At 43.6% G+C, this 12,515-nt stretch overlaps 1 protein-coding gene across 13 annotated transcripts in view; it reads right to left on the reverse strand.

Annotated features, from left to right (window-relative positions):
• Nucleotides 1–207: 207 nt before the first annotated feature.
• CPLANE1 (ciliogenesis and planar polarity effector complex subunit 1) overlaps nucleotides 208–12,515 on the reverse strand; it is a 183,362-nt gene continuing 171,054 nt past the window's right edge. For all 13 annotated transcript variants that reach the window (XR_010588771.1, XR_010588770.1, XR_010588767.1 and 10 more), the window contains 5 exons: nucleotides 12,117–12,238; nucleotides 11,669–11,752; nucleotides 9,117–9,260; nucleotides 1,464–1,642; nucleotides 208–895 (listed from right to left, as the gene is read on the reverse strand). Coding sequence is in view for 9 of the 13 variants with exons in the window: in XM_065550010.1 (XP_065406082.1) it covers nucleotides 761–895; nucleotides 1,464–1,642; nucleotides 9,117–9,260; nucleotides 11,669–11,752; nucleotides 12,117–12,238 (664 nt within the window). In the remaining 4 variants the exon portion in view is untranslated. The remainder of the gene's footprint in view (nucleotides 896–1,463; nucleotides 1,643–9,116; nucleotides 9,261–11,668; nucleotides 11,753–12,116; nucleotides 12,239–12,515) is intronic.

Here is a 12,515-nt window from a genome sequence, read left to right on the forward strand (position 1 = left end):
TTCATGCTACTAAGTGAGAAGCAGAAGTCAGATTGGATCATCATAAATGGTCCTTAAAATCTCTGAAGAAGAAAGGAATTGGAAGAAGATTAGCCAGAACTTTAGCCTAGGGTCACCACCTATGACTTACAATAGAAGGCACTAATATAAAAATGCAAAACCAGATCCTATACAGTGATATTCCTCCCAATAGAGCAAAAAACAGTAAACAGCCAAAACCAAGATTTTATTAAAACCAAATCAAAATATCATACTTGTTAATATACTTAACACTAAAAAATTAACTGCATTGCTCTAAAAATATAAAACTTTTCACTGAGTTAATATTAAAGTAGTTGAAGGAGAAAACTTGATCATTAAAACTCTTTAAATTGCCTGTACACTTATTTTGAGAAATAAAGTCAATATTGGCACACAAATTCCCTTATCCACTCAGTTAGTGTAATGTGATTCCAAGGGTCTGTCCTGAGCACAAGAAAAGCTGAAGAGACTGCACATTAACACCAAAGTATATGGTCTTTAACCAGGAAACTGAAGAACCCATTTCAAAGAGAATCAAACACTTTCCATGGTACAAGAGCCATAATCCACTATTGAGTTTTAAGCATAATTGCAAATTGATTTCAATAAAGGGTTCTGTTTAAAATACAATGGAATGGTAGGTCCATACATTTCCGAGAAAGCTAACTATTTAGAACTCCCTTTGATTATTAAGCATTAAATAACTATTAAAGTGCACAGAGGTTGAGAGATCTTCATTTCACTTTTCTTCCACATTCGCTACCATAGCTTCAACAGCGTTCCAGTCCAGTTTGCTCAAGATACTTCCTGTGCTTTCAGATACACTGTCATTAATGCTAAGAGGAGAGCAATCCTCTTCATGAGGCACAGAGACCTATGGGGGGAAAAGATGGTGAACAGTGAGCCAAGGTACATATAATACCTCTAGAAATCCCTATACAGATAGCAAAAATGCTCATCACATTTGTATAGAAAACTTTTGTCCTGATTTAAACAAAGACTTTTCCATAAAATATCTTGAGAACAAAAGACATGCTTGTGCTGAAGGGAAGCTAATTGTTCCTTTGCCTAAGCAACAAGGCTACTACGCAATTGTGTCCCAGTTGGCTACTTGGTAGCAACTGAAATGAGTTCCCAGCCCACAAATAATCAGTATGCATTTGCAGGTTATAAGGTAGTTAGTAGTTTTCCCAGTCCATGCTACACCAGTAAAGACATGGCAGGAGCAACAGCTTTATAATGTGAACATGAGGCTCTGCTAAACTGCTGCTGTAGTATTTATAACAAGAATCCTCAGCTACTATCTCCACCTCCTGCACCCCCACACTTTGGATGTGAAATCTATTTCAAATGCAAAAGAGGTAATAAAGGGCATATGAAATAACGGTCCTTTTGGTACAAGACAGGCGCCAACTCATTCCTATTACAATTAGACTCCTTACCTCAAGTAGGGAATCATAATTGTCATGAAGGAGTCGTTGGATATCATCAGGGACACTCCAGGGACTTATTGAATCTCGCTCGGACTCATAATCAAGACCTGTCTCTTCTCTCTGAATTGCAGCTGCACAGGGTGTAGGTCTTCTCAGATTCCTTGTGCTGAGTGTTTGATAATCAGAGGCTGAATAGGGGAACACACAGAAATTAAGCCATTGTTTATGAATTTGTGATAAAATAAAAATCAGTATCCTTTATAGCTGTTCTATCCAAATACTTCTAGCTAAATACCCAGTACCCTTGCTGTCCCTAAAATATTAGAAGCACTCCCCTGCTCAGAGTACAGCAGAAACTGCATGATCTCTCCTCTGTCCAATCACAGATCAGCAGATATTTCTTGCTGCCTTCAGCAGAGGGGCTCTTATGTAGTCAATCAGAGCACGGAGTGTGTGTCTTCCAGAAAACCAGCATACAGAAAAGAAATTCTGGATCAGGGACTGGATGCTATAACATAATCCTATTCAAAGCCTAAGCTAGAGAAAATGAGCTGCTCACTCTGCTACTAACTGGCCACAATATGACAGCACAATATGACAAGTCTCCAAAGACCGCTCCCAACATAGGCGCCAACTTTCTCTGGCGCCAGTGGGTGCCCGTGCGCCCCCACCCACACTTTTCCCTGCCCCGACTCCACCCTTTCCCCGCCCGCATCCCCAAAGTCCCCGCCCTAACTCCGCCCCCTCCCTGCCCCTATTGGATCTCTTCCCCAAATCCCCACCCCAGCCCCGCTTCTTCCCCCAGCGTACCGTGTTCCCCCTCCTCCCCGCCCCGCGAATCAGCTGTTTCGCGGTGCAAGCGCTGGGAAGGAAGGGGGGAGAAGCAGGACGCAGTGGCGCGCGCTCACAGAGGAGGCGGAGGCGAGCTGGAAAAGGGGGGACAGGGTGGTGCCACAGGGAGCTGCCGGTGGGTGCTGAGCACCCACCAATTTTTTTCCATGGGTGCTCCAGCCCCAGAGCACCCATGGAGTCGGCACCTATGGCTCCCAATCCTCAGATGAGTATTACAAATACTATTAAAAAGGGGATGTTTGAACAAAGAGTGGGGGAAATTCATGGCTAAATACACTTAGAATGGCCTAATCTCTTCAAAATCTATCTCAAAATGAGAGCAACTCCAGCATATGTCCTTGACTGGGAGTGGAGACAAGGGATATTCCATGGTTTTAGAGCTTGGGTCTCCACAAGAGGAGAAATAGTTTTTCTTATGAAAAGCCTTTTTTGTAAATGTTCTTAATTTTAAGATTTAAGCCTCACATATTTCTCAAGATCATAGAAACATCTGTTATGGGAGAAAGTTCATTAGTATATTAAAGATTAGGACACAGCTGTTAAACTGGGTGGAATGTGCCTAAGTGAGAATATTGTGGTGAAAGAAGACAATAGCCTACCACCGCAGTGCACTTGCTTAGGTAATTTTCTTGGCTAAAGACTGATAAACAAATCTGGTGAACTCCAATGACCATATTTTTTTTTTCCCAAACTGGAGGCCTCATAACCCAACAGAACCACTTCATGGAATATGGTTTTGTAAATTAAAATGTAGAGTTTCAAATGTAGGTTGTTTTGTGTAATCAGTAGGTCATAAAGAACAGGAATCAAATTTCTTATCATGTAGCTCAGAAGGGCACTTTAATGTTTAAACTACGATAACTTTTAGCAATATTGATCAAAAGGTCAAATGCTAAATTTGTTTTCTCCTCTTCCTCTCCTCTTGTATTCAACAGCCTACAATGACTAACCATGCGCAATTTTAAGATTTTTGTTAAACAGAAAGATGGAAATTAGGTCAGTCAGAAACATGGCTAGAAGTTTGTTTTATAGAATATATTTATATTCCAAAACTCATTAAATCCCCATTTTAAAAAAAATATAGGCCCACTAGAGACTCTCCTTTGAATTTAACCCTCTATACTAAACTTCTATGCAAATAGGCCCAAGACCCTGGATTTTGGAGGTATACAATAATACATTAATAAAAAATGGCTTCTCTGATTATTTTAGTTACACCAGTTCAGCAGCATATGGTGCCCTATAGTCCCTAGATGGTTTAATAATATGCATAAGTGATGTTGCTGCAGTTCAGTTTCTTGAAGCAGATGTCATACTTTCCTCAACCTTGGAGTCAAGGACATTGGGGGACAGTCTAAACTCCCAACATGAAGTAATTTTTTGAAGATGCCCTGGCCTCAGTAATTCATGCCTTTGTCATTTCTTGGCTGGACTAAAGAAACATGATATACATGGGCATGAAGCCTTCAGCACTTGGGAAACTCCAACTAGTATACAATGCTGCAGCACATTTCCTCAGCAACACAGGCTACTATAAGCACATCAAACCTGTCCTCTGCTCTCTAAACTGGCTTGCTACAGAACTCAATCAAGTTCAACCTCTCAGTCCTTATCTTAAAGGAACTCCATGGTCTGGGTTCAGGATATATCTGAAAGATCACTAAAGCTCCAGGATCAGAGGGGTAGCCATGTTAGTCTGAATCTGTAAAAACAGAGGGTCCTGTGGCACCTTTGAGACTAACAGAAGTACTGGGAGCATAAGCTTTCGTGGGTAAGAACCTCACTTCTTCAGATGCAAGTAATGGAAATCTCCAGAGGCAGGTATAAATCAGTGTGGAGATAACGAGGTTAGTTCAATCAGGGAGGGTGAGGTGCTCTGCTAGCAGTTGAGGTGTGAACACCAAGGGAGGAGAAACTGTTTCTGTAGTTGGATAGCCATTCACAGTCTTTGTTTAATCCTGATCTGATGGTGTCAAATTTGCAAATGAACTGGAGCTCAGCAGTTTCTCTTTGGAGTCTGGTCCTGAAGTTTTTTTGCTGTAAGATGGCTACCTTTACATCTGCTATTGTGTGGGCAGGGAGGTTGCCTCCTACAGGTTTTTGTATATTGCCATTCCTGATATCTGACTTGTGTCCATTTATCCTCTTGCGTAGTGACTGTCCAGTTTGGCCAATGTACATAGCAGAGGGGCATTGCTGGCGTATGATGGCATATATAACATTGGTGGACGTGCAGGTGAATGAGCCGGTGATGTTGTAGCTGATCTGGTTAGGTCCTGTGATGGTGTTGCTGGTGTAGATATGTGGGCAGAGTTGGCATCGAGGTTTGTTGCATGGGTTGGTTCCTGAGTTAGAGTTGTTATGGTGTGGTGCGTGGTTGCTGGTGAGAATATGCTTAAGGTTGGCAGGTTGTCTGTGGGCGAGGACTGGCCTGCCTCCCAAGGTCTGTGAAAGTGAGGGATCATTGTCCAGGATGGGTTGTAGATCACTGATGATGCGTTGGAGAGGTTTAAGCTGCGGACTGTAGGTGATGGCCAGTGGAGTTCTGTTGGTTTCTCTTCTGGGCCTGTCTTGTAGCAGGAGGCTTCTGGGTACACGTCTGGCTCTGTTGATTTGTTTCTTTATTTCCTTGTGTGGGTATCGTAGTTTTGAGAATGCTTGGTGAAGATCTTGTAGGTGTTGGTCTCTGTCTGAGGGGTTGGAGCAGATGCGATTGTACCTCAGTGCTTGGCTGTAGACGATGGATCGTGTGGTGTGACCGGGGTGGAAGCTGGAGGCATGAAGGTAGGCGTAGCGGTTGGTGGGTTTTCGGTATAGGGTGGTGTTAATGTGGCCATCGCTTATTTGTATGGTGGTGTCTAGGAAGTGGACCTCCCGTGTAGATTGGTCCAGGCTGAGGTTGATGGTAGGGTGGAGCTCTGTTGCTTTTTACAGATTCAGACTAACACGGCTACCCCTCTGATACTTGACACCATGCAAGGCACTGCATTTAGCTGTATGGAATGGAAATCTATCAACCTCATGAAGAAACTTGCACAAATACAGACAGATATCATCTTCCTTTCCAAATGCAAACGGATGGACATCATACCAAATGGACTGAAGGTGAAAAATCCATTGCTATCCACATACTGCACAGACCACAGTGAGAGATTATGCCATACATTATCAAAGAAACTGAGGAACCACCTGATCAGCATCCTATACAGCAAACAGAAAAACATCAAGAAAGAGCTCTCCAACCTGGAGACTTTCATAAATAACCAACCCTCCACACAAATGGACTTTACTAAAATAAGACAGGAGATCTACATTACACACTTCACCTCTCTACAAAGGAACCGTAAGCTGTCTAAAATACTACCTGCCACATGGGGCCACAACAGGGGTACCCCTAACTCACCCAGCAATATCGTCAATTTATCCAGCTACACACTCAACCCAGCAGAAGAGTCTGTCCTATCTCGGGGACTCTCCTTTTGCCCCAGCACCCCCACGAACATGATACAGTTCTGTGGTGATCTGGAAGCCTACTTTCGCCACCTCTGACTCAAAGAATACTTTCATGATAACACTGAACAGCGCACTGATACACAGATACCCTCCCACCAACAACACAGGAAGAAGAACTCCACATGGACTCCTCCTGAGGGTCGAAATGACAGTCTGGACCTATACATAGAATGCTTCCGCCGACGTGCACAGGCAGAAATTGTGGAAAAACAACATTGCTTGCCTCATAACCTAAGTCGTGCAGAACGCAATGCCATCCACAGCCTCAGAAACCACCCTGACATTATCATCAAAGAGGCTGATAAAGGAGGTGCTGTTGTCATCATGAACAGGTCTGACTATCAGAAGGAGGCGGCCAGACAACTCTCCAATACCAAATTCTACAGGCCACTTTCCTCAGATCCCACTGAGGAATACACTAAGAAACTGCACCATCTACTCAGGACACTCCCTACACTAACACAGGAACAAATCAACATACCCTTAGAGCCCCGACCGGGGTTATTCTATCTACTACCTAAGATCCACAAACCTGGAAATCCTGGACGCCCCATCATCTCGGGCATTGGCACTCTCACTGAAGGACTGTCTGGATATGTGGACTCCCTACTCAGACCCTACGCCACCAGCACTCCCAGCTATCTCCGTGACACCACAGATTTCCTGAGAAAACTACAATGCATTGGTGACCTCCCGGAAAACACCATCCTAGCCACCATGGATGTAGAGGCTCTCTACACAAACATCCCACATACAGATGGAATACAAGCTGTCAGGAACAGTATCCCTGATGATGACACAGCACAACTTATTGCTGAGCTCTGTGACTTTATCCTCACGCACAATTATTTCAAATTTGGTGACAATATATACCTCCAGACCAGTGGCACCGCTATGGGCACCCGCATGGCCCCACAATATGCCAACATTTTTATGGCTGACCTGGAACAACGCTTCCTCAGCTCTCATCCACTCATGCCCCTTCTCTACCTACGCTATATTGATGACATTTTCATCATCTGGACCCATGGGAAGGAGATCCTGGAAGAATTCCACCATGCTTTCAACAGCTTCCACCCCACCATCAATCTCAGCCTGGACCAATCTACACGGGAGGTCCACTTCCTAGACACCACCATACAAATAAGCGATGGCCACATTAACACCACCCTATACCGAAAACCCACCAACCGCTACGCCTACCTTCATGCCTCCAGCTTCCACCCCGGTCACACCACACGATCCATCGTCTACAGTCAAGCACTGAGGTACAATCGCATCTGCTCCAACCCCTCAGACAGAGACCAACACCTACAAGATCTTCACCAAGCATTCTCAAAACTACGATACCCACACAAGGAAAGAAAGAAACAAATCAACAGAGCCAGACGTGTACCCAGAAGCCTCCTGCTACAAGACAGGCCCAGAAGAGAAACCAACAGAACTCCACTGGCCATCACCTACAGTCCGCAGCTTAAACCTCTCCAACGCATCATCAGTGATCTACAACCCATCCTGGACAATGATCCCTCACTTTCACAGACCTTGGGAGGCAGGCCAGTCCTCGCCCACAGACAACCTGCCAACCTTAAGCATATTCTCACCAGCAACCACGCACCACACCATAACAACTCTAACTCAGGAACCAACCCATGCAACAAACCTCGATGCCAACTCTGCCCACATATCTACACCAGCAACACCATCACAGGACCTAACCAGATCAGCTACAACATCACCGGCTCATTCACCTGCACGTCCACCAATGTTATATATGCCATCATATGCCAGCAATGCCCCTCTGCTATGTACATTGGCCAAACTGGACAGTCACTACGCAAGAGGATAAATGGACACAAGTCAGATATCAGGAATGGCAATATACAAAAACCTGTAGGAGAACACTTCAACCTCCCTGCCCACACAATAGCAGATGTAAAGGTAGCCATCTTACAGCAAAAAAACTTCAGGACCAGACTCCAAAGAGAAACTGCTGAGCTCCAGTTCATTTGCAAATTTGACACCATCAGATCAGGATTAAACAAAGACTGTGAATGGCTATCCAACTACAGAAACAGTTTCTCCTCCCTTGGTGTTCACACCCCAACTGCTAGCAGAGCACCTCACCCTCCCTGATTGAACTAACCTCGTTATCTCCACACTGATTTATACCTGCCTCTGGAGATTTCCATTACTTGCATCTGAAGAAGTGAGGTTCTTACCCACGAAAGCTTATGCTCCCAGTACTTCTGTTAGTCTCAAAGGTGCCACAGGACCCTCTGTTGCTTTTTAAAGCTCCAGGATTAACACTGTGGTCAACAATTTCACTCCTCTGACACAATGGAACTCTATAATAAGGAAAAGCTTGAATGTGTGGGAGACAGAACTTTATCAGGGGCTGGTCCAATTCTGTGGAATGAGCTCCCCCAAGAACTAAGGGCCATCACAAACCTCAACACCTTCCCTCACAAGGGCAAGGAAAATTTCTTTGACGTGCCTCCTTATAAACGCCTATCATCATGTATATTTAAAAAAAACAAAAAACCTACCAAAATAAGACACTCCACTGCTTATGCTTCTCCTCCTGGGGAGAGGATGCGTGATCGAACAATATGTGACATGCACAGTCACATTGCTTAATGCATGACTGGAAGGCATTCAGACATTATAGTGACATGTACAGTATAAAAAGCTATAGAGAATACAATATGTGCAATACAATGAGTGGCATTTAAACTTTTTAGGCAGTAATCACCAAGCTTCTTATGTTCTCCTGAGGACCTGACAACTGTAATTGGATCTTGCTACTACAGCTGGTCTGAAATTTCCCCATGTAACATTTTCCCATCAAAACTGAAATGTTTCATGGGAATGTGTTGATTCTCATGAAACTCAGAGGGAAATCTACTTGGTTTCCTGCCCATTAACCTGCCTAACTTGTAGGCAGGCTGTGAGATTATGAGGATACTTTCCAAATGTTCTTGGATCCCTTAAGTAAAAGCCTTAGTTACTTCTAGGATATGATAAGTAGACCTAATTACACAAAAGGAGACTCCAGCTGGAGGTCACATAACCCAATGTCCATAAACAACAATTTTAGAAAAATAGTACCTTCATACAGAAATAGCAAATAGACAGGGCAATGAAACAGAGTCACACCACATGAGGCTAGTTCGAGCAAGGTCTCCACTCCATTACAGTACTTAAACACCACTGATACTAGCATAAACCTGGGTAATGGAAAGGAGACTTAGGCCTCAATATATCCTAAATTTCTATTTCATTCCTTTTCCAAACCTTGTCTGGCCGAATTAGGTCTTCCTTTGCTCAAGCCCTGCCTCTGGCTTGCATTGCCTTGCAACCGTGTTCTCCTCCGGTTAAAATCTGCCAACATTCCTCTGAGAGTGACTTGGGATGTTTGGTCTTGAGGCCGAATGGCAACTTGGAAAAGAAAAGATTTTTTTACTAGTTTCACACAACGGAGCAGTTAACGTAAACCAAGCTCAAAAATTACTGCTCAAGACTCTTCTGTGCCATAGAATCATAGAATATCAGGGTTGGAAGGAACCTCAGGAGGTCATCTAGTCCAACCCCCCTGCTCAAAGCAGGACCAATCCCCAACTAAATCATCCCAGCCAGGGCTTTGTCAAGCCTGACCTTAAAAACCTCTAAGGAAGGAGATTCCACCATCTCCCTAGGTAACCCATTCCAGTGCTTCACCACCCTCCTAGTGAAAACATTTTTCCTAATATCCAACCTAAACCTCTCCTGCTGCAACTTGAAACCATTCTCCTTGTTCTGTCATCTGGTACCACTGAGAACAGTTTAGATCCATCCTCTTTGGAACCCCCTTTCAGGTAGTTGAAAGCAGCTATCCAATTCCCCCTCATTCTTCTCTTCTGCAGACTAAACAATCCCAGTTCCCTCAGCCTCTCCTCATAAGTCATGTGCTCCAGCTCCCTAATCATTTTTGTTGCCCTCCACTGGACTCTTTCCAATTTTTCCACATCCTTCTTGTAGTGTGGGGCCCAAAACTGGACACAGTACTCCAGATGAGGCCTCACCAATGTCAAATAGAAGCGAGTGATCATGTCCCTCGATCTGCTGGCAATGCCCCTACTTATATAGCCCAAAATGCCATTAGCCTTCTTGGCAACAAGGGCACACTGTCGACTCATATCCAGCTTCTTGTCCACTGTAACCCCTAAGTCCTTTTCTGCAGAACTGCTTCCTGCCTAGCCACTCGGTCCCTAGTCTGTAGCAGTGCATGGGATTCTTCCGTCTTAAGTGCAGGACTCTGCACTTGTCCTTGTTGAACCTCATCAGATTTCTTTTGGCCCAATCCTCTAATTTGTCTAGGTCCCTCTGTATGCTATCCCTACCCTCCAGCGTATCTACCACTCCTCCCAGTTTAGTGTCATCTGCAAACTTGCTGAGGGTGCAGTCTACGCCATCCTCCAGCTGAACCGGGCCCAGGACCAACTCTTGGGGCACTCCACTTGATACCGGCTGCCAACTAGACATGGAGCCATTGATCACTACCTATTGAGCCCAATGACGACATCAGCTTTCTATCCACCTTATAGTTCATTCATCCAGCCCATACTTCTTTAACTTGCTGGCAAGAATACTGTGGGAGACCGTATCAAAAGCTTTGCTAAAGTCAAGGAATAACACATCCACTGCTTTCCCCTCATCCACAGAGCCAGTTATCTCCTCATAGAAGGCAATTAGGTTAGTCAGGCATGACTTTCCCTTGTGAATCCATGCTGACTGTTCCTAATCACTTTCCTCTCCTCTAAGTGCTTCAGAATTGATTCCTTGAGACCTGCTCCATGATTTTTCCAGGGACTGAGGTGAGGCTGACTGGCCTGTAGTTCCCCGGATCCTTCTTCCCTTTTTTAAAGATGGGCACTACATTAGCCTTTTTCCAGTCATCCGGGACCTCCCCGGATCACCATGAGTTTTCAAAGATAAAGGCCAACGGCTCTGCAGTCACATCCGCCAACTCGTTAGCACCCTCGGATGCAGCGCATCCAGCCCCATGGACTTGTGCTCGTCCAGCTTTTCTAAATAGTTCTGAACCACTTCTTTCTCCACAGAGGGCTGGTCACCTTGATAATTGAGGGGAAATAGCAGTACAAAGAGGGGAAGGGACTTGCTCAAGGTCACAATGCTAATTTGTAGTAAAGCTAGGAATTGCACCCAGTTCATCACTACTTCTCTCCTGTGCTGCCTCCCATACACTGCTTCATAAATGCATGAGCTTAACTATTTTCCTACTGACAGGTTTCAAAGTAGCAGCCGTGTTAGTCTGTATCCGCAAAAAGAACAACAGGAGTACTTGTGGCACCTTAGAGACTAACAAATTTATTAGAACATAAGCTTTTGTGGACTACAGCCCACTTGCATCCGAAGAAGTGGGCTGTAGTCCACGAAAGCTTATGCTCTAATAAATTTGTTAGTCTCTAAGGTGCCACAAGTACTCCTGTTCTTCTATTTTCCTACTATGATTCATAAATTCCATCTCATAGAAATTATGAGATAAACAATGCATTTCAAGGCACTTACTGCACTTTTCAGGTTGTTAAATGGCAGTCATTGGTAGAACATGTCAAAACATTTAAAAGTTCAAAAATTTTCAGTAAAAAAAAAAGGGGGGGGTTTAGTCTTGAGTACTGTGCCATGTAAAAATACCACCTGAAATGTGCAACAATAATTCAGAAATGCAATAATTTTGTCTTATTGTTTAAATAGTTACTTACATTGGAGTTTTTTAGGTCTTTTAAAACACGGCACTATTAAACTTTTAACTGAAAAGCACCATTTCCTTGTTCTGTATAGCTTACCTTGCCTAGAGTTAACAGGATAATGTCTTGCATTTCTAATCCTCCCTTTGGATATATTCTTCTGTAATACCACAGTGGCAGTTCCTAAAAAAACACATACAAACCAATTTTACTGCAAGCAGTTTTAGTATTGTGTGTAATACAGATGGGTTCTCAAAAAGGAAGAGAGAGAGAGTCAAGTAAGTGCCTGCTGGCTGAGTTCCACACTACCCTTTATTATGGGCTCTGGACAAATTGCACAATCAAGATCTTCACGAATACAGAAAGGAATGGTAAAGCAGTCAAATAAGTGACATCCTATCTGAGAGGCTGAAGTCATCATAACAGTGACATTCTCATCTTCAAAGAACAATCCAGATCTTGCGTCTGGAGCCTGCATTATACCATAAGCTTGTTAGCTTCCATGTACAAATGGGAGGGAGGGTGGAAGCAGAATTACAATTCTTACCCCCAGATTGAGTTAAACCCTGAGGTGGAGTGGAATGGGATCTTGCTTGACCAAAGTCAGGTTTGGCAGTAGTTCTGCTTCTTTCAGCTTGACTTGCTGATAGACTTCGACTACCAGGACGACTTATAAAGCAAGAAGAAAAAAAATACATATTTACCACTGCTAGCAACATACAATTATATTAATACAAATGTATTGCAATAAAAACAGACTATGTTTGAAACAATAATATCTAGGGGAGGATATTTAATAATTTGTAACATTAAATGAAATACCATTATTTCCTACAAGGCAATAAGCAGTGAAGTACAAAACAAAGAGGAGTTATCTCAGTGATGTAAGCCACTTCTGAGGAAGTATTTCTTTCTAGAAAAGGAGAAGGGGTATACATTCAGTTGG

This window comes from Chrysemys picta, chromosome 6 (genome assembly GCF_011386835.1).
Source record: "Chrysemys picta bellii isolate R12L10 chromosome 6, ASM1138683v2, whole genome shotgun sequence".
Lineage (NCBI taxonomy): Eukaryota > Metazoa > Chordata > Testudines > Emydidae > Chrysemys > Chrysemys picta.